The following is a 24,844-nucleotide window of genomic DNA, read 5'->3' as shown; positions in this document are numbered from 1 at the left end:
TATCGTCAATTTTTTAATCAAAAACAAAATAAAGCAAGACAAAAACATCCCTGCAGCATAATATGACTCGGAACTCAATTTTACTTGTATGGGTTGGATGTTTATGCGCAGCACAAAATAAAAATGTACAGGTGCCGAGTGGACATTGACACCTTTACATGACAGGGAAGGAAACAAGGAAATGGGATTGCATGCAGGAAGAAAACAAACATGGAAATAACATGATGACAAGATCAGGTTTGCATTTAATTTAACAACATAATGTCTTCTATCTCATAATTTAGGATTACAATAGATCCTGTGTATAAAAAATACTGCTTTCTTTTGCTCTGCAGCATCAGAATCTTTTCATCTGTCGCCGATCTTGTCTTCTCTGCCTTTTCTCATTCACTTCCTCCGGTGCCGATTGGCTTGTTGCAGTAAACCAGGGGCCCAGAATGTTCACCCAAAGTAGGTGAGCGGCGCGTGCCGGTGCCTGGCAAACAACGCACACATTACGTCTCTTTAAAATAAGCAATCGAATAAATGAACATGGGTCGAGAGTAAAAATTAAAGTGAAAACTCTTACCAGCAACCACAGGTACCAAAAATATGAAGAGATACAGCTGAGGACTTGGACAAACACTGTGAGTAGGATAACATCCTTCAGGTGCCTGGCGGAGATAAAAATAAAAATAGATATTTACTGTAATATATATTTTAATGATGTAACTTGTGAATGCATTCATTCAAGTTACATACAAATTTGAAATATTTTATGGTGCGACAGTATAATGTTATGTGTGATCACTGACTCTGCCATTCCTTGTTCCATGTTCAAGTCTATTCCTCCATCAAAGAGACTTCCGTCATCAGCAAACACTGGTTTGGCCATCGTGGACATGGAGCGGTAACTCCCAACGTACACAGCTAGCGCAAATGCGAATAGCAGCTGCATGAAAATGGAAACATCCAAAAATGTACTTAAAATAATAGTTGGCCAAAGATTTCGAACAGCATATCAATCAATATACATAATGCTCACCCATGTCCAAAAAGTAGATGAACTGTAGAAGATGAAAAGATTTACAGCAACATATATGGCCTGTGCATAATTAATATTATTTTAGAGTTAGGAAATTGACCAACAATACATCAACTTATTATCAATCAATTATGAATGGACACATATGCAAGATTACTGCTTACATTAGCTCCCAGAATGACTCTTGTGTAGAACTTGAGAGTTGACTCGTTGTCCTCGAAAATCTGCTTCTTTCCCTTGGTACCAACTTTGCCTTTTGGCTGTAAAGAGAGATTGAGAGACAGGGGGTCGGTTTCATTAATAACTTCATATATGCACTTCGTGTCATTAAATGAATTGCTGGTTTTGAATTATTTTGGTTTCGCTCTTGAGGTTTACTATAGTAAAAAAAATATATACGTATATATATATATATATATATATATATATATATATATATATATATATATATATATATATATATATATATAAAATTTGACGTAAATATAAGTTTCTAGATGTTTTTAACAAATAATATCGTCCTCATTTTGCATACAATGTTTAGTTACTCTGTACATTTACTCTATGATTAGATTTGTTTAAAACATACATAAATTACAACAGTGAATATCATTTGTGAACTAAATGACAAAATCACTGGATAAAAACTGGCGGTGATATGTCAAGCAATCCACGGTCCAAATGTGCACAGATAACGCCACAGTCGGAGAGTTGAGTCAGTGAAAGAAAAAGTGCAAGTATGTGCAACCTCACCGCCATTATCTCTCAGAGAGATACTTGTGCTCGCTTCCACTGTGTCCCTTTACAATACGCTGTCCTCGAACCAACTTTAATACGTATGTTACCTCATCGAAAACTCGCAGAAAAATTCGCTCATTTCTTGTAACACATCAGCGTTCGACCCGTCTGAGATCGGCAGTTCCGGCGAGTGAAATAAACGTCATTCCGGTCCTTCAAAACTGAAATTTGGTGGTTGTCTGCCCTCTTGTGGCCGTTTCGCAACTGCAGCATTGCATTGTACAGTAGAACAAACAGTTTAACTGTAAACTGAATTTTTAATTTGACGTAGTATTTATTGGGCGGCTCGGTGGCGCACTGGGTAGCACGTCCGCCTCACAGTTAGGAGGGTGCGGGTTCGATTCCACCTCCGGCCCTCCCTGTGTGGAGTTTGCATGTTCTCCCCGGGCCCGCGTGGGTTTTCTCTGGGCACTCCGGTTTCCTCCCACATTCCAAAAACATGCTTGGCAGGCCGATTGAAGACTCCAAATTGACCCTAGATGTGAGTGTGAGTGCGATTGGTTGTCTGTCTCTGTGTGCCCTGCAATTGGCTGGCAACCAGTTCAAGGTGTCCCCCGCCTACTGCCCGATGACGGCTGGGATAGGCTCCAGCACGCCCGCGACCCCCGTGGGGACTAAGCGGTTCAGAAAATGGATGGATGGATGGATAGTATTTATTATTACAGATATGTGATTTGTAAAGCATTTCCACTACTTTCCAAAATTATTGTCCTAATTAATGTGTTTTGTACATAAAATGCAATTTTTTAATAATTTATTATTATTTTAGTTTACTATTCATATTATATTATTATTATTAATTTTTAATATTTTTCTGAGCATTTCGACTGCCAACCAAACTCAGTGTTGTATGTTAACTACAGAGTAAACCATTCTAACCATCCGATTATAAAATTACTCGTGCTATTTTTTTTTTCAATTAAATTAATGTTTGTGTGTGTGTAACGTGACCCTCGTGAGGATTAAGCAGTTCAGAAAATGAATGGATGCGTGAGTCTGTGCGTGCGGGTGTGTTATACTTTACTTATAAGTAAATGAGAAGCTGTCAAAAAGTGCTTTTTTGCCGGTCGGTCTACCACACTCAAAAAGGCGGCTGTATCTTAGCACAGGGACAGCTCTCTTCTCATGGGCTGTTTTCGATTGGCTCCTTTTCGACCTTTGTCGGCCACCGTCGAAGCAGAGACTCATCCACAGTCCATCCGTGTTTGTTTTGACGAGCAGTCCTTATGTAGTTTCACAACTTAATTGTAGGTCAGGTAGGGAAGGAGGCTCTCTCTGACATTTTAACACATTATGGATTTTTTGCTTCAAGTAAAATTAGGCGCTCTGGTCGGTTTGTTACTTCTAACTCTTTTTTTCGGCTTCATCCCCGCGAGAGTCGCTTGGTTCAGAAACACAAATGGGACAGGTAAGTGCAGTTACTGATCTTGACGAATTTCTTGCTTTTTTTTTTTTGAATTACGTTGACCGAATTACAGGTAAACGAAGGCTTAATTTACAATCAAAACTATTTTTTTTAAAGCGGACTCTGATAGACCTGGCTGGATGTATGAATGATTTTTTACTCAGTGAAGAGTCACGTGTTAGATTAATTGTCAGTGATTTTATCAACTTGTACATGATCGATTACGTAGGTCTAATCCGATGATTAATACCCAGGGAGTAAAACCGTGTTTTGTTTTTAAATACAAAATTTGAATTTGCAGCAGTGGTTTTTATACATGAAATGAACTCCATTCTGCCCAAAGTTTGGGTCACCTGACCTGACAATGACTGTGTGCTGTAGCCCAAAGGCATCGTAAATGTTTGTATATTTTCATAATGCAACAAAGGTGGTTGTCATAGTGAACTTGTCCAAAGTGCATCTAGACTAGTCGAGTGTGGAAGTGAAAATATTACTTCTCTCTGAGCACCATAAAAAGGATCTGAAAACTAATCTATGACGTGTTGGTCTAATCTGTCATTAATTCACACATAAAAAGATTGTGGGATCAATTAATTGCATGACCATGTGTGATTTCAGAATTGAAATGTTTTTGTTTTAAATGTTGCATTTTCAGAGACTCACCGCACAGTTTTGAGTCTGATTAGCTGCTTTGCTGGTGGAGTCTTTCTGGCAGCATGTTTGCTGGATATTATCCCAGATTACCTGGCGGACATCAATGCTGCCCTGGCATCAATGGAGGTACAGTTAATCTGCCTGCTGGATAATCTGCCCACCTATTACTTTTGCGATCAGAAAATTTACTACATAAGAGCACTTGACAGTAAGCTGTAATAATATTGTGGTTGCGTGTGATGTTATTCTCATATCAGGAATATGTATTTCATATTATTGACTTCATTTTAACAGTATCTACGTATTTGCTTTCGCAAAACTTTGTGATGGCAAGGCTTGATCGCATTCTCTCTCACAGGTCAACTTCCCACTTCCTATGTTCATCATCGCTGCCGGCTTCTTCGGTGTCCTCATGTTGGAGAGGATCGTTCTGAACTGTCGGGAGAATAGTGGGACTGGGAATGAGAGAGTCCCACTTATACAGGACAACAGGAATGGCCACGGCCACGCCCATGTCCACACCTCCTCCATGAGTTCGGATCTGGAGAGCAGTGGCCACCATGTCCATGTGGACTTTCAGGCCCACTCGCCTTTTCGCTCCTTTATGCTCTTCCTCTCGTTGTCACTCCACTCCGTGTTCGAGGGGCTTGCTATCGGTCTGCAGGATACTGATTCAAAGGTAATAAAAGAGGAATGACATTTTCTGATATTGAATTATCTCAAGGTTGCAGATAATACTGAATATTAAGCAAGGTTTTCTCTGATTGTTTAATTGCACTTTTGCAGAGTCTTAACTAACAGTTGTTGTTTATCAATTCTACTGTTCAGTGCATCAGGAGTGCCAGTGCTGTATTGCAAGGTATTCACAGCTATCAAATTTGATACAACTTTTGTGTATCATAAATTGTGGCTAGTGAGTACATTTTCAGCTTCTGGTCAAATGCTTTGGCAAGAAAGTAATCTTGCGGTCATAGGACTTAAGTCTTGTCATGTGGTCATATAGGACCCTCTGTGCAGCCTCAAAATTCTTTCGCTTCAGGACTTTTCAGCTATAGGTTTCATTGCAGGCTCATAAGTAGAAATACGTTTGAAAGAGTTACTTTGTGCAGTTTCAAACAGTTCCATGGTATGACTTTTCATCATACCATGTTTCTTGTTTTGGTTATATCAGCCCATTTTGAGGGAGAAGCCATTTCTCATGAAATAAGTGACTGGTCAGCATACCCTTGTATACATCGGGTAGTGATGTTTAGTAATACCACTTTTTTTCAGATCAATTTGAGCACTCAACTTTTGAGAAATCACTGATAACGATACTAAGTAACCGACACTACTTCTACTTTTGATATATAGATCATTTTTAAGGCAGACCTTAAGTTTATTTCTGATAAAAGACATAACAGTCACTCTGCAATAGATCATTTAAGTTCAATACAGAACACAAACAACTCTCTCTGAGGTTAATTCATTTGTAATTCATTACCAAACAGATATCTTCCTGACTTTCATTGTTGGTTTAAAATAAATTGAAATGGGGAAAAAATACAGGTTAAATTTTTGTTAAGTGATTAGCATGACACTATAAAGTTGTCAAATAGGGCTCGGCCATACAGCTGTGAATTTTTATCACAATATTTCATATCGAGCATTATTCCTGATGCGTATTCACAATGATTAAAACAATTAATGGAATAGACAAAATACAACTCTCCACAGGAAGAATAGAAAACACAATCAGTCTAATAAAATGAATTAAAAAACGAATATTTCATCCTCCAGGTGTTGGAAATCTGCATCGCCATACTGGTCCACAAGAGCATCATCGTGTTCAGCCTGTCGGTGAAGCTGGTCCAGAGCGCAGTTCGTCCCGCATGGGTTGCCGCTTATATCGTCGTGTTCGCCGTCATGTCGCCTTTGGGCATTGCCATCGGCATCAGCGTGATCGAGGCCCAGCTGGCGGCCGGCGCACTCATCCAATCTGTTCTGGAGGGCCTCGCGGCGGGGACCTTTGTCTACATCACCTTCCTCGAGATCCTCCCACATGAGCTCAACTCCCCCGGGAAGCAGCTGCTCAAGGTGCTCTTCATCTTGCTGGGATTCGCCGTCATGGCCGCACTCACGTTCGTGGGCTGAGACGAAGCCGGTGCGCGGCAAGAGTTTGACTTTGTGTTTGACGTCATCTCTGTTCTGAGCATGGAGATAACGTTTTTTCCTCACCTTTTGACAGTATTGTAGGTCCTTGACTTTTCATGTCCACCAGTGCATTTTTTAAAGGAACAAATTAACATTGCTTGATTTTTTTTTTTTTTAGACCTTTCTGTCTACTTCTTAAAATAATTCATGATTGATTTATAAGTATATGTTGTTTTACTTAAGAACAGGTCTTGATTAATAACCATGCTAGTCAAGAATAAACAGAGCACATCCAAACTTTCACATCACTGACAAACAATTTGAACTTGAAGAAACCACTGAAGATGTTTACCGTGTGTATCACACATTGTGTTTTATCCAATTGAGTCACATTATTAGCAACTACGTTTGTGTCCATTTACTTTTGGTTAATTTGATTGAAATGATAATTGCCTCCTTACAAGTGCCTCCAAACGTGTATACATACGTACATAATTAATTTTAAAGTTATTCTGCCTTTGTTTTGTTTTTTTGTTGCTTCTAGTAGCCTATCACTGACCTCATGACATTTGATTTGTACTGACATTTTATGACACTGCCTTTAACCCATTTTTGATCTTAGTAATATATTGTTGCTTGTATGATTCATAATGAGATTTTGTGAGCTTGCTTAAAAGTAGGCACTCTTCCTGATGCGTTGTGTATTAAAACCCAAAATGTAATCAAGAAAAAACAGATTTTTCTTTTTAAACTTTTTTTATAAAATAAAACATTGATATCTGAGAAAGCTTGTATGTGCTGAACTAAAATGAACAAAAAAAATACATTCACAAATTGATAAAACTACTTCAACAGCATTGTATCGCGTTTTAGCATTGTGAGACATGAAACAAGAGAGCATATGTACATTGCATATCCAATCATTAATTGTAATCTAAGGACAATTAACTCCAATTTGTCTGTAGGTGTGATTGTGAGTGTGGATGGTGTGCCCGCGATTGGCTGGTGACCAGTTCAGGGTGTACCTGAACTGCCCAAAGACTGCTGGGATAGGCTCTAGCAGGCCCACGACCCCTGTGAGAATAAGCAGTTTGGAAGATGAATGAATGAATAATCTTTTTCTTTTTTGAGAGGCAAAACAAATTAATGCTTTTTATGATCCAATAAATTCATACATAACCTAGGTTTCTGTCTAGATATCATGATAAGAAATATCCCACTTAGTGTTGATCTTAGTGTTCAATTCAGTTTGCAGTTGAGGAACTATGATTATCCCACAACTGACAGGGTTTTTCCAACACTGGCACTTGAAAGTCCTTTTCCCTCTTACAACTGAGGTGAAATGTTAAACACTATTGCGTAAAGCACAGGGGTCAGTTCTCCATTTAGCCATAATGTCCTGTTCCCTATTGTAAATGAAATGTTCAGCACTATTGTTTAAATCACAGGGGCGTCAAACTCAAGGTCGGAGGGCTCAGAGCTGGCTGGCCACATCATTTTATGTGGCCCGTGAAAGCAAATCATGTGTCAACTTCAATGATCAGAATCACCTTGCTAAATTCCGTACCATCATGTAAAGATTTTTCATAACTCTTTTCACAGTAACTTGAATTATTGGGCACCGTACAGTGGATAAAACACTATATAAGTGCCCTCCATTTACTTTTTATCCTTGACTTTTAGTAATTTCAAAATTAGTCAACTTGATGTGTATTTACAATAATACAACGAGACAATTAAACGTTTGGTTTCATCAACAGCCGATGGAAGCCATAACTATTACTACATGCTACACCCTATGCAAGCAGCGTTGTAGAATGTGTGGTTTATTTATACAAAGTATTATGAACTCGTAAATGGATAAATAAGTATTTGTAATAATATTGGTTATCCGGTCTTCACTGTGAGATCAGTTTTATCGGATCAAATATTGGTTGCTGAAAGTAATTGAATGTAATTGTGCTAAAACGTTTATCCTTAATAATACAATCAATGCAACGACCAATTCATGATCGTTGATGATAACATACTGCCATCTACTGGAATTTTTTATGTACTACAATGCAAATAGATTAAAAGCACCGTTAGTGTTTCACCTCATTACAAAAAGTATGAAACTATTAAAATGCTTTTAATGTTTATTTTAATGCACTAAAATATTTTTATGAACACTTGCTGGTATGTTTTATATCATTATTTGTTCTAATAATAAATTGCATGTGGGTGGCACACTGGTTAGCATGCCCGCCTCACAGTTCAGAGGTCGTGGGTTCGTTTCTGGGTCCAGCCCTCCCTGTGGCTGCGTGGGTTTTCTCTGGGCACTTTAGTTTCCTCCCACATCCCAAAAACATGCATGGTAGGCTGATTGGGGTCTCCAAATTGCACGTAGGTGCGAGTGGGGATGATTGTTCGTCTCTGTGTGCCCTGCAATTGAAAGTTGAAGTGCATGCCATATTCTATTCCATTTATAAAAATCGTTGCGGGCCTTAGTTTGAACACCCATTAAATCCGTTAGAATCTATATGATTAAAGTCTGCATCGCCCACACATTTTTTTCTCATTCGATTTCCACAAAAGCATTGATTTGCAACACAAGGCTGGGAAATTTGAGGAATGGTAGAAGACACACACACAACACACACACACTGGCGCCTTTGTTTATGTTTTATGCAAAATCCTGAATTTATTGGAGCTGCGGGTTTTGTACTCATCACACATGCTTTGCAAAATGGCATAACATCAACACTCTTTCCTGATGTTAAAGAAATTGCTAACCCATTTTTTTCTTCAAGGTGAAAGGGGGCATATTCATGAGAATCTGCTAATGAAGATGTGGAGTTGACGAACAATAGCACAGAGTGCATGCAGTAAGTCGGCCAGCACAGAGGCCTCCGTGTGAATGAGGGAGCCAGTAGAGCATTGAGCTCCGTCCGGTGTGAGATGAACTCTTCAAACAGCTCATTAAGCTGCTCTCTCTCTCACATCTCAGGACAGTCACGTTGTTTCCATGAAAGCAACGCTCACATGCCTGCCAAATTGTAGACACTCGTGAATTCATACTACATGACAGAGTCAGAGAGGATCCAGAAGTTCTAAAATGGTGGACTGAGTCATTATTATCCATTTCTTATCACTTGAAAATATTTTCTGACAGATACATAAGTTCATTTAAACACAATGACTGTTTTTGTCCTTTCTGTTGACAATAATTATTGCAATTAAATAGCCATAGTTGTATGAGGTAGTTTGTTCATGACTTATGTGTGGTGTGCAAAAATAAAAAGTGGTCCCCTCCAAAGGAATGTACACAAAGGAATGTGCAGCATGATGTCGAGTGTGGTCCCTTCCCACAGTCTCAACACAATTTTGAGATCAAACCCCACATTTCATGTCACGCGTTGTGCCACACAATGGCAACAACACTCTAATATGGCCTTAACTGTCTGGATCAATTAGGATAAAAGACTATAGAGTGTAGGAAAGAAAATATTAAACAAAAATCAATAGAGGAAATTGATTTCCCGTTTCCTGTGTTGATATTCTGATATAATATTGATGAAAAGTAAAATCATTCACTTCCGTTCAATTCAAAAAGAGATCTTCAAATGTTATGCAGTACAAATTGGAAAAGAACCTAATTTACTCTTACGTTTAAAACATTGTTTTTTAATGTAAATTCCAATTTCGTCAAGATGCCAGATTTGAGGATTTTGTGAACTGTATGTTAGCAAACTATCTAACAAATATAAACCATAAAATATTTCACTCATAGTTCCATTGACATTGATGAGAGTGGAATTTCTTTCATTTGTTTTCAAGTTGTTGTTGCTCTTTATGGAACAAGGAATCTTATTTGGCATCTTAAATGAAACAGAGAACCAGACAATGTTAGACAGCCAATCATCACAGAAATATATTTAATAATTAAATAAGTAAGAGATGGGGATAAAAAAGTGCACTACACTGATATAACATCATTAGAAACTATTTATAATTATATTGTATACTAACTGTTGATTTGTAGACAGTGGCAATAATCTCAATGTATACTGTACGGGATATGATATGCTGTAGAACTATATGTTAAAATATTAATTGTATTGTTTTTCTCCCTCCCACAGGGTCACTCAAGCTCCACCTTCATTTTGCATTATGTAAATTAGCCAATTGGTTGGTGGCAACTAAGTGATGCCTCCTCCCCTTCTGGTCCACTTTCCTCTGGTGGTCTTCTCTTCCACACTCCCCTCATATCACATTCCACCTGCTGAAGGTAAGACTGATGTTTTCTCCATTAGGTCTTTGTGCTAACCTCCGCAATATAGAAATAGTCAATTATTTTTCAATATATAATGATCTCTTTTAGCAGTATGTGAGACTTTAACAGAACATAACTAAAACATTTGTCATCATCCTCCACAGTGACGCTGCCGTCAGATACTGCAAGCAAACATGGCTTCCGTAAGTGAAATAATTTAGTGTGAGATATTTGACTTGTGCCAGCCGATGTCACGCAATTGTTCCACTTTTAAAGTCTTGGCTTTACAAGTCCTTTTTCTATGATCATGTGAAGCAGCTTAAGCAGTCACTCAGTGGGTGTGCATCGCTCGGGGTCCCTGTCGGCTTACAAGTAGGCCCGACAATTAAAGAGAAAGTGAAATCCAAACATGTCTTCACAATAATATGTTCTATGCACCCTGAGTCGCTATTACATTTCAAGATTCAAGTTGGGTTGAGTTATTATTTGGATTAAGAAATTTATGTTTGTGTCCTTTGCATGCCTGATAGCATATTGCTGGGTTGCCAGGTCTATATACACTGACTACACAAAAATAACCTTTCCTTCCCAAACAAAACAAACAGCACATTATCTTTCAATGGCATATTTTTCAATTTTGCAATTTGTGAAAAAATGTAGTGTAAGCTCTTATTCCTTTCACGCAGACTGGATCTTTCCGTGTGGTGTCAGAGGACGAGCAGGCCATGAGATCCAAGCTGGAGCATCTGACAGTGAAGGATCACGGGCCTGTGTTTGGGCCATGTCACAAAATGCCGGGCCACACTATGCAAAAGGTAACATGGCGTTGGATATGACAATGACCCCATGACTGGAGATATGGTGCCCACTCTGCAGGCAAAGGATGAGCTGAATGAGACAGAGGAGAGGCGGGCACTGTCCCTCAAGGACCTGCGAGGTATGATGAAGGAGAGGGCAGCCGAAGGAGATGACCTGGCCAAATTGGTGCTGGAGCGTCTCGGCGATAAGCCCGACGCTCTGCTCCTGCGCTTCCTCCGAGCCCGCAAGTTTGATGTTGTCAGGGCCCATGAACTCATGAAGGGTAATTGTCTTCATTTTTCATCTCTTCACATTCCAGAAATATTTACTGATAACTTCAGTAATTGAGGGGGAGGCCTCTTTTTTTTGTGCTCCAGTTTAGCAGGAACACTGTCCATCATAGAAAAAAAGGAGCCATGTGTTTGTTAATTGGAGGCTCTGATGAGCCCCTGACAAAGCCCTCCTTTGTGTCCAACTGGGACAGCAAGATTATTTAACGTGTGAACTCATCGTGCACCGATGGGAAATTCACAGTAGCGCACCATGAGTTACACTGGTGGTACTGGTCAGTTTTACATTACAATATCCTTATTACTTGATTGGTTGAACTCCATAGTGAATATAGTAAGTGTACACACGCCTTTTGATGACAAGATGAATAATTTCAGAACTTTCCCCCCTTTTATTATATTTAAAAAAAGGCAGATTGAAACAGTAAAAATAAAAATATAGGGATTTACGATAAGTATTTTTTTTTTTTTTTATTAATATCTCAGTAACGACCAAGCCCTCCTGCAAAAAGTGGAAAAAAAATCACAATTGACCCTTTTGGAAATGTTTATAATTGTCTGGATTGTGTCAGAAATTGAAAACATAAATATACCAAATGACAGTTTAATATGTCATTTCAAACACAATATTACCCTCCAAATTGTTTTGTTTTTGGAAGAAACGCACCCGAAACGTGTTTTTTCAATTGAAATGTTTTTTCAATTTTAGTTTGAGGTAAGCAATGTCGTTTGTAGGTTACGTGCGTTTCAGGAAGGAGTACCCCGAGTTGTTTGAGAACCTGACGCCCGAGGCGGTCCGCAGCACCATTGAGGCGGGCTACCCTGTGGTTCTGCCCAGTAGGGACAAGTATGGTCATGCAGTCCTGCTCTTCAACATTGAGAACTGGGACCTGGAGGAGATCACCTTTGATGAGGTGGGCAAAACATCTTGGATGTCATGAAGAAGAAATACTAAACATCACAGTCTTTTGTGTGTGTCAGATTCTAAGAGCGTACTGCGTGATCCTGGAGAAGTTGCTTGAGAATGAAGAGACCCAGATCAATGGCTTTGTCCTGATAGAGAATTTCAAGGGCTTCACCATGCAGCACGCCTCAGGAATTAAGCCTGCTGAGCTCAAGAAGATGGTGGACATGCTTCAGGTCGCTCAGATATTCTGTCAATCAACACGTGCATGAGTGTTTTTTCTAGTGTCGTTTTGTTGGTTATGCAGGATTCGTTCCCGGCTCGTTTCAAGGCGGTCCACGTCATCCACCAGCCATGGTACTTCACCACCACATACAACATGGTCAAGCCTTTCATGAAGAGCAAGCTGCTGGAGAGGGTATGGGGAGAGGGGCGGGGTCAAGCATTTCTCTTCTTCCACATCACTTCTAGGATGATTAGCATTAATTTCTTACACCTCAGGTGTTTGTCCACGGGGACGAGCTGGACAACTACTTGAAAGAATTTGATGCCGACATCCTGCCTACAGATTTTGATGGGAAAGCTTGCGTGGCAGACTGCCAGGCCATCGCCGCCAGGCTCTTTGGCTCAGAGGACACAGCTCTCTGAAGGAGGAAGGTCCTTCGTCTTGGACCATCGATGATCAGACAGGCACCCTGTTGTGAAGCTATAGGACAAACTTTTTTTCTTTTTAATCGGTAAGGAAGTACTGAGCACATAAGGTATTTAGATTTAGCAGAAGGTGGCTTAAGGTGATAATTAAAATGGATGTTTAGATTTTGGGATCTGCAGTTAATATTTTGGAGGTGGTGCGTTTGATGTTTTCCTTTAAAACTGGCAGAATTTGTGCCTACAAACCTGTCAGATGAATGCTATCAGAAAACGAAACAGTTACAATGCAGGACAACCTAAAGAGTGACATGTTATAAAGTTATAAGTTAATCTGTATGGTCTTAAATATAGTCTGCCTCTGTGCTCTGCAGTGGATTTCTAACCATATTAAATTTTTATTTTCATTTTTTTGTGACTGTAATATAATTTGTCAGTGAATTACAAACACGTTCATGTTGATATTAGACTCAGAACAGTCTCGCACAGCTTCTGAAAAGTATTTTTTGGGGAAGAAAAATCAACAACAGAAAATGTGCTTTTGTCAGACAAAATTTATTTTTATCATAACTCCTTTTATAAAGACTCTTGAAAAAGAAAACAAGAAAATAAAAAATACCCAGTGTCCAACATGAGAAAATAATGTGTGCACCTTTTTTGTCACCTTTGCATCCTTTTATGGCATTTCAGCATAAACAACTACAAAACCCAAATTAAAGCTGCATATTTACTGTGGCTCATTTTTAATGTGGGCTCTCAACCACATGCCCAAAAAGGTTGACTCCAAACATGTGTGTACCCCTCGATAAGAATGAGCCCAAAATGCCAAAAAGGATAGGCGAAAAAACATATTTTAGATGCACTGGGCACTTATAAATACATTTTCTTTTACAACATGGTACATAACATTATAAGCCAACCACCACGGTGTCTTATTTACATTACACTGATCTTCATTAATTTCATTTGGTTGCTTATTGCCTTTTGTCCCTTTAGTTTTTCCCCATCCATGGGTTAATGAAGATTTCAAAATAAATAAATTTTCCAAATATTAATTAAACGCTTTCATTATTTAAAGTCAATCGTTTTGGTTTTTTGTCAGTGATTATAAGACAACGTAGGCCTACGCATGTCTCACTTACCAAAACACAAAAAGGTATTCAGGAAACAAGAATTATTCACACAAAAAATAAAGATCTGTTAAGTTAGAAGAGGCAACAAAAAAAAAAATCTCATTCACGATGACTGAATTGGAAACAAATCAACCATTGGCCTCTCGCTGGTTTAGATGATAATGATTGGCGTCCCTGACAGTATCAGTGATTTTTATAGAAAGGCTCCTGGCAATGAGAAACCTCTCCATTATTGGCCATGGTTATATTTAATGTAGTTTTTTTTTAGTTGAATCTTACAACTAAATTCAGCAAATTAGATTTTGTACCATATCAAACAATGGTCACATTTGAATGAAAATGAACTGCAAAGGAGAGAAAGAAAATTTGAAAGGGAAGCAACAGGTGTATCATATTTTGCCAGACTGAGAAATGGAACCAGTAGAAGAAGCTGGACACTATCATCAGCCCTATACCAACAAACAGGGTGTACTTGGGAGTAATACATTATTCCTCACTTTCGTGACAAAGGAATCGTCTAAGTTATGCGTTCTACTTTTTTTTTTTTCTGACAATGTAAGAAAAAATTACAAAATACTCACATGAGGGCGAAAACCAGATTTTACATGAAATTGGTGCTGGATCTTTCAATATACACAGTTGTTACGGCTTTTTTTTTTTTCTTCAAGTAAACTAAACTATCTCATCATCATGTTTATATAAGAGTAATTGGAGTTATGTTGCCTTTGAGTCAAAAGTATTAATGTTGCAATTAGATCTCTAATAATTCATGTTTTAATAATTTGCATTTGAGCAATTTACTGCATTTTTTTTGTTCAAGTAGCTGCACTCAAGCACTGAACACCATAAAAAAAAACATCTTCCTTCACCTTACATCAAAGTATCTGTCACTCAAATGTGCACTGTTCACTTGCTGATAACACATCACAATCACCAGTATTGTTCAAACAGTCCACAAAAATAACCATTTGGTTTATCATTTAGTGACTTGGCATTTCAACGAGTCAACTGAGATTATTCGAGCCAAGCTAGCAAGTGTCCCTTTAACGGTACAGCGAACAAGGCCTTGGCTCTGGCCACTGAGCATTGGCAGTGGGTCAGCGTCTCCACTCGAGCTGCAGCTGTGGAAATAGATTGCGGTGACACCAACAAGAGGGAACGCACACGGGGGACATCTGAATGATCACACACATACGCCCAACGTTGTCCTCTCACTAGCAGAGAGCAAAAAAAAAACTTGAAGGGATTGGAGGAGCTATAAAGTGCAAAGAATCAGAGTAATAGAAAGTGACTGCGGGAATGTGCATGGATTGATCCCTTTGGGCTTGATCCCTCCTCACGAGCTAATGTGCTTTCTTCCTCTTCAAGTGTCATGCACACAGTAAGAGGGGGGTGGAACAGAAATCCTACCAAAATATTACTTGTTTTCGTTAGCTGCTAATTTTCTACGCTTGAATTGGGCCTACGTGATGATCGTGTTACACATGGTTCCCAGTCTTGCTATATTTATGATTGATGCTGCATCAAGCAGACATCATGAGGCTATAATGGCGGTGATAAGCAGTGATAAGTAATGGTCACACTAATTTGACTCGTATTTGGTCAATGCCTTCATTATCAAAGGTCACCGCTGAGCACATGTCGTAAAACAATGTGTTTCCTGCTCTGAACTTTACAGAAGCAGATTGTTGTTCCTGTGCTGAAGGCAAGGGGACGTGTGGCAGGTGCAGCACCAAAGAAGAAGGCAGAGGAGGGAGGGAGCACTTCCACATGTCTCCTAAGTGTCGGGACAGTGGAGTCTTATGTGGTCAGGGAGTGCGAAAAAGACGTGGAGAAAAATTTTAGGCTTTTTCCTTTGTGCAGGAACTCTCACTCAGGGGGTCACTTTGGCACGGCGCTTTCTGCTTCTGCCACTGGCATATGGCGTTGGCGTAGCCCACAATCACTTTGTCCATCCAGGTGAGGGGTTTGGGGAAGAGCACAGCGCCCTTGAAGAAGCCTAGGTGGCCACCATGTAGCGTCAAGGCAAAGATGACGTTGGGCTTCTTCTCTAGGAAGTGACAAAGTGGACAGTCATCAGACCCTTTGGACTCTGAACACGAGAACAGAAAGTTGCCTGGAATATGACACTAATGACGGCTTATACAGATAAAAGCATGACTCCATGGGTCCATATCACCTTGCCAGACAACCACATGGACTTCAATTAGAGTATGATAAAGCAGAAAAAAAGATTACAGTCAGACAAAGACATAGCAACTCAGAATAGAGCTCATATTAAAGGGACAAACTAGTCTCAGATTTGTCAGTACAGTTGGCCCGGTTGTCAACTTAGACGGACTACCGTACACGGGGGTCCTTGGTTTGCAACACTGTTTCATCGCTACGCAGGCGGCGAATACAATTTGTCAGTCGGAAGATGGCGGAAGTCAAGACCATAAATGAGGCGCCCCTTCAGTCATTAATACAACATTAGACAATCTCACAATTAGGTTAGCAAAATTCAGTGAATTTTCAAATCTGTTGGAATTATCCAAGTTACTCTGGGAATAAAAAAGACATTTCCAAAACGGAATAAAGTTGAGGACATTTTTAACAAGTTCAAAATTTGATGGGAACACCCTCGCAAGCCTTTGCCACTCAGTGAGAGTCAAGCTGCAATACATTTGGTTGTTTCAGCCACGATTATGCTACAATGTATTTCCCCCAACTATATTGGAGTTACTCCAGCAACCAACTGCCACCACTTTCTTGAAAATTGCCAAATACTCTATTCATCCATTTTCTACACCACTTAGTCACTGCTTGAGCGCTGCTGTCTGTCACCAAAAATGTGACAGGTTCAATGCAGTGGAAAAAGTCTCATTAAATAAATACGAGCACACAAAAGATTGCTGAGATGAAAATGAAGGAAACTATGTAGTTGTTCCACCTTTTGCAGCTATAACAAAATTTATTGTTCAGGGGAAACAATTTTACAATACGGCGGAGTGTTTCTGTGGGATTCTTTTTTAATGGACAAGTGCGTTTGTTTGTGGGTCTTGCGGAGACATTTTTAGGTGAGCATGGGTACATATGTGGGGTTTTAATGAGTTTGAATTTGGTGAATGCAGCTCAAAAGCCTGCATTAATAGCTAAGTGAGCTTTCCACAGTGTTGTTCCACGATGGCTAACTCCAATACGAGGCGATTGTGGAATAAATTGGACATTGTCAGTATATCTGACTTATTACAAAAAAGATAATGGTCAAAATTAGGACACCTTCCCTGAAGGCGATAAATTATTCATCTTCATCCGATGGCCACGTGAACTTGCATAGGATGCTGCAGCTGTGCCCGAGCGGAGCAGCGTGCTTGGCTATAAAGGATTGGCCTGGATCTCTTTATTTTGTATCTCTTATCTGGGTTAGTGGGAGACACTGATTCAGTTCAGTTGTGATTTTGATCCCACAGGGCTTTTAACTGTGTGCATCATGCATGGAAGCTGCCTTGAGTGCTTGTCCACACACTTCGACATCCTTTCACCAGGCACAGAATGATGGTTAAATGGAATGCTCAAGATTTAACACTAAAATAATAACAATAGTTGTAATAGTGGTTGCATGGGTGTACTCTGTGTTCAGGTTTGGCGCACAAGAGTAGCAGCATGTGCAGTCGATGTCTGTCATGCCTTTTCCCAGTATGACTACATTATATTTTAAAACCAACAGCTGGTCATGGTGTTACTTAAAAGACAGATGACTGAAAGTCAGTTACACAAAGCCTCACAGATGAGGGACTTTTCTTTTCCCAAATAGCCTCTGGGTTTGTATATGGCAGAGTATTAAGAGGGAGAGAACCCACATTGCACGGTTCATCTGATACACTTTGGATTTTTTGCGGTCAAATGGCTCATTTATTATAATTTGATCTAACATGATATGAATTACAGCAGTGTGAAGAGAAAACAAAATGATTGAATAAAGCCTCTGGATAAAATAAAACTGTCTCTCTGTATTATGGATGCATTTATGTATCGCTGTCACAGTCAAGTATTAACATTATTTTCATGCAATTTAGGTGTATTTATTTTTATTTTTTTACTTTGCATGCATTTTTTCTTAACCTAACTATTTTGGTAGTGCTTCAGTTCCCAACATACTTAGACTTCTAGAGGCCTATTGACATAGTTGCAAGGAACTTTGGATTAGAATGAAAAAGTTGGCAAATTATAACTCATACTGCAGACATTGCGCCCTATTACTGCCACAATTTGGCCATAGATTTTTTTTCTTACCAGTCTCAAATATCTCTAACATAAGTGAGTAATCTATCACTGTCTATCATGTTATCTAGCAGGATGACATTCTTCCTGACAACTCCCTCAAGATGTGTCATCTTAGCAAGAAGCATCTGCAAACTGCCTTTAAATTGAAGGCTTCGGCCACAAAAACACAATTTTGAGATTTTGTCTGCAAACCACACCGTGCTGGTCTTTGCTCTATTGTTCTATTGAGGTTTGTGGTTCTAAATAAGCCCAAATGAAACTAATCCAACAATAATATGTGGAATCATAGTCTAAACGTGTCGCGCCACTGAGGTGGTCGTCATGGCAAATTGTTGCTTACCTGCTAATGTGCGGGGGATTTTGAGCAGAGAGTCATGAACCAGAGGATCGTCTGCAGCGTTCACAAGCAGCAGTGGGACATTTACCTACAAGAAGACAATTACAATTCATAAGGTAAACACCACAGAAACAATGTCAACTTGCGTTATATGAATAGACGTGTCTTACATTGTGAATATAATGGACGCAGCTTTCCTTCTCATAATACTCTTTGAGAGAGCTGTGGCCATGAAATTTCCTGTTGAAAGACATAATAGTACGATAGATTCATGGTAAGAGATTGAAATTTGTGTTATTTGAAGATGAGAAGCGCCAACTTTAACGTACCTCATGATGTTGTCGTCGATCTGCATGAGGGATGTTGCTGTATATAGCCGACCAAGATCTCCAGGCACCATTTTAACCGAGTTTCCCCCAAATAGACTGTGCCTGGACCATGCAAAAAAGTTAGGGTTACATTAGATAAATTAGGGAATATATGAATACAAAACAGTTACTATATTTTTTTATCTTTTTCTGAACAATTTACTTTATTTGTTGTAAGAGTCAAACATAACTTATGCCTGATGGCTTGCTAAATTAATTTTTTATTCAAATCTAATTAAGGCTCTTCTCCACAAGCGTTACCTGTGTGAAAGGATTATTTTCTTCATGTTGTCAGCCATGAGAAAATTATAAAAGCGCCTGAACTGATCCCACTGTAGGAATGTTTCCTGGGCCCTGAGAGACAAACAGACAGGAAGTCAGTTTAGGAATGCTGAGTGAGCACTAACAACGCAATGTCATATGTAATCCATTGGACAAAGAGTCATGCCGAGGTCTGCGTCAGACATTAACCAAAAGCTCAGTGGGCGAAACTAAGAATGAAATGCAAATTATTTATGAACAGACAAAGAGTTGTGAATGTAGCTTTACATATGGAAAGAACGAGCAGTCTTTCCTGTTTCTTACTAGGAGCTGTTGGCAAATGTATGCACTTAGCTTTGCTCCCATAATCTCCTACCGGTGTGTAAATATCGAAAGCATTTATGAATATGCCAGTTTCTGTGCAGCCCTTCAACCCCTCTGCTTTACGACATCTATGTGCCAGTTGCAGTATGTGATAAGAAAGTCAGGAGGACATACACCAGATAGATATAATGGAATTACACTTAATAAACAAATGAGACCAATGTGTTATCATAGAATGATTCAGATTAAGCAATGAACATCCACCAACCTAAGAGCACTGTAACCTTGACAGACGCTGACACAGCACAGCACTCGCTCCTGGTTGGACATGTTCTCACCTAGGAACTTGCAGACAATGTTTCCACCCAGACTGAAGCCCACCACTATCAACTGGGTTTGAGGATACATCCGCTTAATGTAGCCAACCATGGCGGCAAACTCCCATGTGCACCCTGTGAGGATAATTTTACTGATCAATACAAGTTTTCTGGGCAGAACAGAATGCATTTCGGTGATTCCATTATCAGGATTTACCATATGTAAACATGCGTGGCGACGTGAGCTCGATGTTGGGTAGAGCTCCAAGGTGGTTTAGCACAGCACAGCGGTAGCCATCCTTCTGGGCATAATCCACAAAGGTTCGAATGTAATGCTTCTCACTGTGGTTACCGATGCCGGGGCAGATCACCATGGTGATGTCATCTGGTCAAACAGGCAGAGAGATATTTCACGAATCAGAGATTATGGATTATTTTACTGCTTTAAAGCAGATCAAAACAAGTCAAGGGGAGGGGGTCCAAAGGATTACACTGTTTCTCTCGCGCTAAAGCAAAAAAGTCAACCCACTTCTGGAAAAATAGCATATTTTTTCATGTATAAATAAAACATTACATTCATTTCAAAATGTCAACGTTGCATTTGTTTGCTTTCAGTTTTAGTCATGAAAATTTTAATGTGGCAATGTTTAGCCATTTAGCTTTGCTAAAAGCTATACAAACGACCCTTCACAATCCAATTGCATTACCTCCTGTTCGATGGTCCCCCACTGGTTCAAAGAGGTCAAAGGTCGCAGTGGCCCCATCCGACATGGGCAAGTACTTCCTGATGCCACTGGGATGAGGTGCGCTCACCCGACCTAATTTGCCGTATAAGGCCGTCTGGAGGTGACCACTCTTGCCCCAAAGTAATGGTGGAATATACCTGTGTAGCAACAGTTTCATCAACAACTTTCTTTCAAAAAAAAAATTTGTTTTTATGGCTCTAGATAGGAGCATGAGGCCGCATTATAAGTAACAGTAAACAAAGGATACTGATTTGCATTGGTGGTTTATGCCAATGGAAAATGTTTGGGTCATCATACAGTTGCTTTTTTGGTGCAGCCCTTGAAAGATTACACAATGGTAAATGAGAGGCCATCAATGTTTGACATTGTTGTCACAGCTCATGTTGCAAGTTACTCAGTGGGCGTGCTGGCATTCCAGGGACACCTTTCCTGAACTCAAGTCTTTAGTTATGAAATAGGCTGCTGAGATTGCTGCACATGACGCAGATAACATTATCATAGCTCAAGATCACAAAAACGGTGAGTTTACTATCATATTATGTCATACCATATTTGTTTACAAAGCTTGCTGGCTAGTTGCAAAACACAACAATCAGCACAAAAATATATAACATTAGTCCTGTTTTTTTCGATTACAATGAAAACCTTAGCGACACAGTGATTACATGCTCTGCATAGCTTCAAGCAGACACGTTTCTGTGTATACAGTTCATCGTGACGTCACGTTACACAAGTACTTTAACCGTCTCCCTGTATTTTCTCATCTCTGGCTCCAACATTTACCGCACCTTGAAAATACACAGTTACATAAGAGCACAGGCAGCAGCTTCAATTTGGTAATGTGATCGCCTCTGCCGTTTGTTGTAAGCAGAAGCGGCTCTTGACAGCACGTTTCTGGAAGGCGCACAGCAGTTTTAATCCAAGGTGGATCATCTCTTTGTTGTAATGTGGATGAGTAGTCAGACGCCTGTTTGTAGTGGCCTTGTGATTCTCTTTTCAAAAAGCTTCATATTACAAATAGCTAAACAGTCACATAGCACCAAGGCGCACTTGACATTTTATTGATCACGCAGCAGTCCCAGTTGTGTGCACATTCCCAAACACAACCAAACAGTCACGATGTAGTTGGCTCTGATAACTTCCCAGCTCTTCAGAGCTTCCTGTAGTATAATATATCGCTTGCACAAAATGTGCCATTGTGGGTAACAAATATCCATGACTTCTTAAAAACACAATCATAAAACAGATTAGATTAGGGTGAACAACAGCTATCCTATCCACTCACATGTTAAAATGACTCTTCTGAACATGCAGCAGAGTGAAAGGCAAAGGGGTCCAGATGAACTGGTTACATAAGCAGATCCCTGTGGTTAACTCTTAAGAGTTAACTCTAAAGAAGCCCGCTAAAGATCTAAGGTTTCCTCTGGAAAAATAGAGGAGGATGTTGGCTCTCAAGAGTTCAGGTATTTTCTCACAAATACTGTACAGGCTGTGAAGCTGACAAGAAAATGCATTTTCTGCATTTGTAACTCCTGTTCAATGAATTCTACCATAGGGCCCTGTTGTTTCATGTTCCACGACAAATCCTGACAGATGTACGGCACACAAAGGAACACTGACGACAGATGGGATCGTCACTAGACTGAGTGCTACATTCGCCACAGTCCCAAATGGCAAGCCAGCATCTACATTTCCATGGCAACAGCATGAATTATAAAAAACTCACTCTTTGGTCAGCTGAGAACAGGACTTGAGCAGAAAGTGGTTGAGGGGTGTGTCTTGATAGGTGAGGTCTGGGGGTGCGGTGGGACTCTTAAGGTTGAGACAACGCACAATGACATAGAGGACCGTCGCCACCGCTGCCAATTTCATGCCATCAAACATCGCCGGAAGCTCCGGAGCGATGGTGTGCACATCCGATTCATGTGTGCTCATGATTGCTCTGGAATAAAAAATAAAAATTGATAAGCAACATACAGTATAACAAATAAAAAATATGCAATTTGTTAGTGCTAGAGATTTTTTGGGAAAAATTAATGATTAGAAAAATATAGACGATCATGATCAATTGTTACTTGGATGATGACACTACGGTAAGAAGAGGAACTGCACAGAGCACAGGAAAGCCACATATTTGTCATGATCATATTCAAGGGGAAATACATTGCATAAATTCATTACATTACCAGTACAGCGCACTAAATGGGAAGGATACAAGCTTAAGCAATGAATTACAGAAACATACTAACTTACATATACATTTTTTATAGTCAATAACTTTGTCGTGTACATTCTGAGAAACTGTTTTTAAATGCATATATTTCATTGCCTGCAACAAAACGTATTGTGCAATAAAAAAATCACTAAATACTAAACATATTTTTATTCCCCCCCCCCCATCGGTCTTTTCTGTACTTCTTTAAAGATGACTTACTTGTTTTCAGCGTGACTACAATCAACAATTATTTCCAAAACTGTGAAAGTGTGATGAGTGAAGTCACAGTGATGTGGTAAGACCTAAAGAGCAGAATAAACAATACATTAGAAATAAAATATGGTCAGCCAAAAAAAAAACAAAATAAAACATTACATTGCCTCGTGTGAATTGTTCACTCAGTACCATCAATCTTTTTTGAGTTTGAATGTCAGCACTAGTTAGTAGACCGCAAATTATGGTATTACAACAAGCACCTTCATTTTCACCTTTACTGAGAGCTTAAGCAATTATGATTTAGGAACACTTAAAATATGTGACCAGATAGTTATTTTCCAGACGGAGCACACGTTAACACAAGTTGTAGCGTCTGAATCCCCACCCACGATTAATAAGATCGTCCAGTTTCCGCATTCTAACACTGGATTACAAGTCGTGGACATATGTTAGAATAGCCGCAATTAATTGATTTCTTTTTTGACAACACTTGGGTCAGTAAATGAACGTTGTGATTTGTCAGGGGAGTCTGCTAATGTTGCCTCTGCTAGCGTTCTTTGTCACGACTTGCAGGCTGCCACAAGGACACACACTGGTGGCATATTGCATGATGGAAAAGGCGAAAAGAAAACACTTGCGGTCAAAACCCTCAAATAAATAACAAAATCAAAGTTCATATATGTCTGGTGGTCGTTTTAAATACCACCAACCCACCATTCACATAACATTGGCTCCACAATCCTGGTATAAAAAAATAAATAAATAAAAACTCGGTTTTTTTTTGTTTTTTTTTTAAAGATTCAGGTCACGCTGATCGACTCAGTTTGTGTTTGACTCAGTGTCTCTATACATTTTATTTCATTTTATTGCAGGATCGTCAGGTTAAACCTCGGGCTCGTACGTTAAATACAATACGTAGAGCAAAGGAAGACAAGAGCACCAGTCGCAGCAGCATCTTTAGCATTGCGTTACTTACCACAGCCGAAGAAAGAATCCGCCGCTGACTGCCTCAAAACGTTTGTTTATTGGGTTCGTGTTAAGTCATAACTGTCTGTTGTGTAATGCCGTCGCATTGTAAGTAGCCCATGGAAAGCACACTAGGTACTAGTACTGTAGCCACCACACTGACAGCTCAATTCCGCTTCCGAGAAGATTCTCCAATTTGCATATGGGCGCTGTCATTGGTTGAGCATATAGTGACGTCTCAACACACTGACTCACATCTTTATCCTGGTGTATTCTTTCAGAATTTTATCCGATTGTTATTTAAATAAATTTAAGTTGGCATTTTTTTAAGAGGTAGTTTCTCGTTGGAAAATAGCAGAAGTGTACTTGTTTGCCCTCAAACTAACATAGCACAATTTTTCAAATGATCACGAAGTAAAATGGACCACTTGTTATTTAAATTACAAGTACATTTACTGTACAGGTGTAAACACATGAACATTGTCAAAGGTCAGAGGTTGTTGTCGTAGACTACGGTAGGCTGTACGTACTAATATTGTACAAATCCATCTTCCAAAGAGTTTATATCGTTTGCCTTTGGAGTAAACCTTGCCACCCATTTTCCGTATATTGAATATTGAGATGAGTTTGTTACAAAGAGTGCCCGCCTGAGGGCGACAGAGTTTGCCAAAATATTGCATTTTTAAGCGTCTCATCTTGTCAACATTGTAATTTTTCTGACTGAATATAACTATGACATATGAAACGTGCAGGTAATTTGGCTTGAGGTGGTACCAAATACTGAAT

The 24,844-nt window shown here is 39.5% G+C and overlaps 4 protein-coding genes and 1 long non-coding RNA gene across 5 annotated transcripts; 3 read left to right on the top strand and 2 right to left on the bottom strand.

Annotated features, from left to right (window-relative positions):
- Window positions 1-1,962, bottom strand: tmem208 (transmembrane protein 208). Its single transcript, XM_088371834.1, has 6 exons — window positions 1,778-1,962; window positions 1,189-1,284; window positions 1,025-1,084; window positions 795-931; window positions 569-653; window positions 1-475 (listed from the first exon to the last, which is right to left on the bottom strand). The coding sequence occupies exons 1-6, from the start codon at window positions 1,781-1,783 to the stop codon at window positions 338-340; spliced, it is 522 nt and encodes a 173-aa protein (XP_088227960.1). The 5' UTR covers window positions 1,784-1,962; the 3' UTR covers window positions 1-337.
- A 940-nt stretch (window positions 1,963-2,902) lies between these two features.
- slc39a1 (solute carrier family 39 member 1) lies at window positions 2,903-6,801 on the top strand. The gene is made up of 4 exons (XM_088371833.1): window positions 2,903-3,230; window positions 3,883-4,007; window positions 4,240-4,560; window positions 5,661-6,801. The coding sequence occupies exons 1-4, from the start codon at window positions 3,116-3,118 to the stop codon at window positions 6,012-6,014; spliced, it is 915 nt and encodes a 304-aa protein (XP_088227959.1). The 5' UTR covers window positions 2,903-3,115; the 3' UTR covers window positions 6,015-6,801.
- Window positions 6,802-10,187: 3,386 nt separating this feature from the next.
- On the top strand, window positions 10,188-13,552 carry LOC148400304 (retinaldehyde-binding protein 1-like). The gene is made up of 8 exons (XM_088371099.1): window positions 10,188-10,284; window positions 10,434-10,472; window positions 10,956-11,084; window positions 11,146-11,350; window positions 12,093-12,271; window positions 12,339-12,497; window positions 12,569-12,679; window positions 12,763-13,552. Exons 2-8 carry the CDS (start codon window positions 10,464-10,466, stop codon window positions 12,907-12,909), a joined length of 939 nt encoding a protein of 312 aa, XP_088227225.1. The 5' UTR covers window positions 10,188-10,284; window positions 10,434-10,463; the 3' UTR covers window positions 12,910-13,552.
- On the bottom strand, window positions 13,446-24,260 carry LOC148400302 (monoacylglycerol lipase ABHD2). The gene is made up of 11 exons (XM_088371098.1): window positions 24,069-24,260; window positions 23,096-23,178; window positions 22,388-22,603; window positions 20,623-20,798; window positions 20,133-20,300; window positions 19,867-20,050; window positions 19,275-19,367; window positions 18,975-19,076; window positions 18,816-18,885; window positions 18,649-18,733; window positions 13,446-16,092 (listed from the first exon to the last, which is right to left on the bottom strand). The coding sequence occupies exons 3-11, from the start codon at window positions 22,594-22,596 to the stop codon at window positions 15,884-15,886; spliced, it is 1,296 nt and encodes a 431-aa protein (XP_088227224.1). The 5' UTR covers window positions 22,597-22,603; window positions 23,096-23,178; window positions 24,069-24,260; the 3' UTR covers window positions 13,446-15,883.
- Window positions 21,089-23,080, top strand: LOC148400303 (uncharacterized). Its single transcript, XR_015857500.1, has 3 exons — window positions 21,089-21,180; window positions 21,976-22,124; window positions 22,217-23,080. It is a non-coding gene; the product is annotated as an uncharacterized LOC148400303 (long non-coding RNA).
- Window positions 24,261-24,844: the final 584 nt, after the last annotated feature.

The sequence above is a fragment of the Syngnathus floridae genome, chromosome 3 (genome assembly GCF_059516105.1).
Source record: "Syngnathus floridae isolate MCC-2025c chromosome 3, RoL_Sflo_1.0, whole genome shotgun sequence".
Classification (NCBI taxonomy): domain Eukaryota; kingdom Metazoa; phylum Chordata; class Actinopteri; order Syngnathiformes; family Syngnathidae; genus Syngnathus; species Syngnathus floridae.
The sequence above is the reverse complement of the archived record's forward strand: the minus strand, read 5'-3'. Positions and strand labels throughout refer to the sequence as shown.

What these genes read in the sequence shown, in the direction of transcription:
- slc39a1 (XM_088371833.1), top strand. Translation starts at nt 3,116, where the DNA reads ATGGATTTTTTGCTTCAAGTAAAATTAGGCGCTCTGGTCGGTTTGTTA. An exon ending in CAGAAACACAAATGGGACAG is followed by an intron (nt 3,231 to 3,882) that starts GTAAGTGCAGTT and finishes TTGCATTTTCAG; the next exon opens with AGACTCACCGCACAGTTTTG. An exon ending in CTGCCCTGGCATCAATGGAG is followed by an intron (nt 4,008 to 4,239) that starts GTACAGTTAATC and finishes TCTCTCTCACAG; the next exon opens with GTCAACTTCCCACTTCCTAT.
- LOC148400304 (XM_088371099.1), top strand. An exon ending in AGATGGTGGACATGCTTCAG is followed by an intron (nt 12,498 to 12,568) that starts GTCGCTCAGATA and finishes TTGGTTATGCAG; the next exon opens with GATTCGTTCCCGGCTCGTTT. An exon ending in AGAGCAAGCTGCTGGAGAGG is followed by an intron (nt 12,680 to 12,762) that starts GTATGGGGAGAG and finishes CTTACACCTCAG; the next exon opens with GTGTTTGTCCACGGGGACGA.
- tmem208 (XM_088371834.1), bottom strand. An exon ending in GAGTCATTCTGGGAGCTAAT is followed by an intron (nt 1,085 to 1,188) that starts GTAAGCAGTAAT and finishes AATTATGCACAG; the next exon opens with GCCATATATGTTGCTGTAAA. An exon ending in TTTGGTACCTGTGGTTGCTG is followed by an intron (nt 476 to 568) that starts GTAAGAGTTTTC and finishes GTTGTTTGCCAG; the next exon opens with GCACCGGCACGCGCCGCTCA.
- LOC148400302 (XM_088371098.1), bottom strand. Translation starts at nt 22,596, where the DNA reads ATGAGCACACATGAATCGGATGTGCACACCATCGCTCCGGAGCTTCCG. An exon ending in TGTTCTCAGCTGACCAAAGA is followed by an intron (nt 20,799 to 22,387) that starts GTGAGTTTTTTA and finishes GTTGCTACACAG; the next exon opens with GTATATTCCACCATTACTTT. An exon ending in AAAATAATCCTTTCACACAG is followed by an intron (nt 19,077 to 19,274) that starts GTAACGCTTGTG and finishes TGCATGGTCCAG; the next exon opens with GCACAGTCTATTTGGGGGAA.